Below are 1762 nucleotides of genomic sequence, written 5' to 3' on the forward strand. Positions count from 1 at the left end.
TGTCAGCACAGCCGTAACGGTTAAAGCATCTTGATCGTTGCTCCATCCAATACACCGCAGTGCGGAATTCAAGCCCGTCAAGGAACGGTTCGAGGAAGCGATCGACAGCTTTATAGCTACTGCTACTCTTCCTGAACACCCACTCATCCGAGCGCTGGTAACTTAGTTTTCACGTTTCACGTTTTCACTTTAATAAACATACACTGATTTGAAACAACTTTGACCAGTTTTTAGACATTTTTTGTAGGTATTTTAGCGATATTGTTCAATCTGAACATGGATTTCTTTGAAATTTCTTAGAATAAAACATCAAATCCAGATTTCTCGAGATTCCTCCTAAGGATTATTTTAAAAATTTGCCCAGAGATGCAGGATGGCCCCAGGACTCGAGCCTTGAACTTCGTTTTGATGGACATTTTTATTTTATAATAAGCGTCTCAGGGGGCACCGTGGCTACGTAGTGAGTGCTTCTAGTATATTCTACACAGCCATCATTGTTGACGCTGCCAGGCTTGTCAGCACCAATAGAAAACTCCATCCAAGTTCAGCGCTACCACCACCGCCATCACCGTTATTGTTACCGTTACCTCCGCCATTACCACCATCCCCAATGCTTCCGCTACCACCACCACCATCATCGTTGCACCTATTCGAATTACACCTGAGGCAACCAAGCACCGAAAGATTCGGTAGATCTATATTTGAACGACACAAATCCCACCTGGTGTCGAACATGCATCCCTTGATCCGCGTCGAAGGAGCTGATTCCGCTGAAATGTTTCAGTTTTCGATTTTTTAACTCATAATTCTAAACAGTTTTGAAGATTTATTTTACCAAACAGTGTCAAATTGAACGATGTGCACTGGTACTTTCCATTCCGAAGCACCGACTCGTGCAACGTGGGAAAGAATAACCTGGATATTTCCTCGTACACTGCTTGTGAGTTCGCATCGTTGCACTGGGCCAATTTGATCTGCGCTGGGTCATTGCATTTTGCAGGGCTAGGACACTCGTAGCACTCCAGAGCGGCGACTTGAAATAAAAGTATTTTATGATCAGTTTACATTTTTACTACTCGACCTTATACATCGAAATAAAGACTTTACAATACAGTGGAATCTTCTTCTTCTAGTATTCGAAAATAAGTACCTGTCGTAAAAAATATCACTATCAGAAGGGAACCAACGAACGTTATTTCTGACATGTTTAGAGCGCTTGATACTGAGATTTCTGAGAGAACTGACCTAATCGAACGATATTTATTCACTAGTCTGCCATCTAATGTACAGGTGGAACGCCTTTGTTTAATCTATCGGTGATACAGATGGCCCATCAATTTGCGGGCAAACCGTTTTGGTAATCCGTATGCGATAACAGAACCACACGTTTAGTCACTTGTTGTTCCTTATCAGACATCTACGCAACCCGGTGGTGATTCCTCAAGCCATTCATCTATTTCCGTTGAGCTTGTTGGAGTGGTCGACTCCAACTCCAACGCAATGTGCTTTACAAAATATAGCCCGAATGACACTATCCGGAACTTGATTCGGAAAGTAACTTGTTAGAATGCAAGTACAGTCAGGTTTTTTTTACGCGGGGGATACGTACCGCGTAAAAAAAACTCAGTTCAAAATTCAAAAAACCGCGTAAAAAAAGTCTCACCATTTTCCGACGAATCATGCCAAAATAAGACGAGGATTTTTTTTTTGCCTATGGAGTTTTCATTTACGCGGCCGCGTAAATAAAAACCGCGTAAAAAAA

General features: G+C 42.1%; 1 protein-coding gene across 1 annotated transcript; it reads right to left on the reverse strand.

Moving 5' to 3' along the window:
* Positions 1–314: 314 nt before the first annotated feature.
* Positions 315–1430, reverse strand: LOC115264067 (uncharacterized). Its single transcript, XM_062847313.1, has 3 exons — positions 1151–1430; positions 836–1033; positions 315–770 (listed from the first exon to the last, which is right to left on the reverse strand). The coding sequence occupies exons 1-3, from the start codon at positions 1203–1205 to the stop codon at positions 481–483; spliced, it is 543 nt and encodes a 180-aa protein (XP_062703297.1). The 5' UTR covers positions 1206–1430; the 3' UTR covers positions 315–480.
* Between the last annotated feature and the right edge of the window lie 332 nt (positions 1431–1762).

This window comes from Aedes albopictus, chromosome 1 (assembly GCF_035046485.1).
Source record: "Aedes albopictus strain Foshan chromosome 1, AalbF5, whole genome shotgun sequence".
NCBI classification, from domain to species: domain Eukaryota; kingdom Metazoa; phylum Arthropoda; class Insecta; order Diptera; family Culicidae; genus Aedes; species Aedes albopictus.

Bases quoted from the DNA above. Each gene is read 5' to 3' on its own strand.
- LOC115264067 (XM_062847313.1), bottom strand. From the start codon at position 1,205: ATGTCAGAAATAACGTTCGTTGGTTCCCTTCTGATAGTGATATTTTTT. The intron at 1,034-1,150 runs GTACTTATTTTC...TTTTATTTCAAG, and splicing joins AGTGATATTTTTTACGACAG to TCGCCGCTCTGGAGTGCTAC. The intron at 771-835 runs GTAAAATAAATC...GAAACATTTCAG, and splicing joins GTTCAATTTGACACTGTTTG to CGGAATCAGCTCCTTCGACG.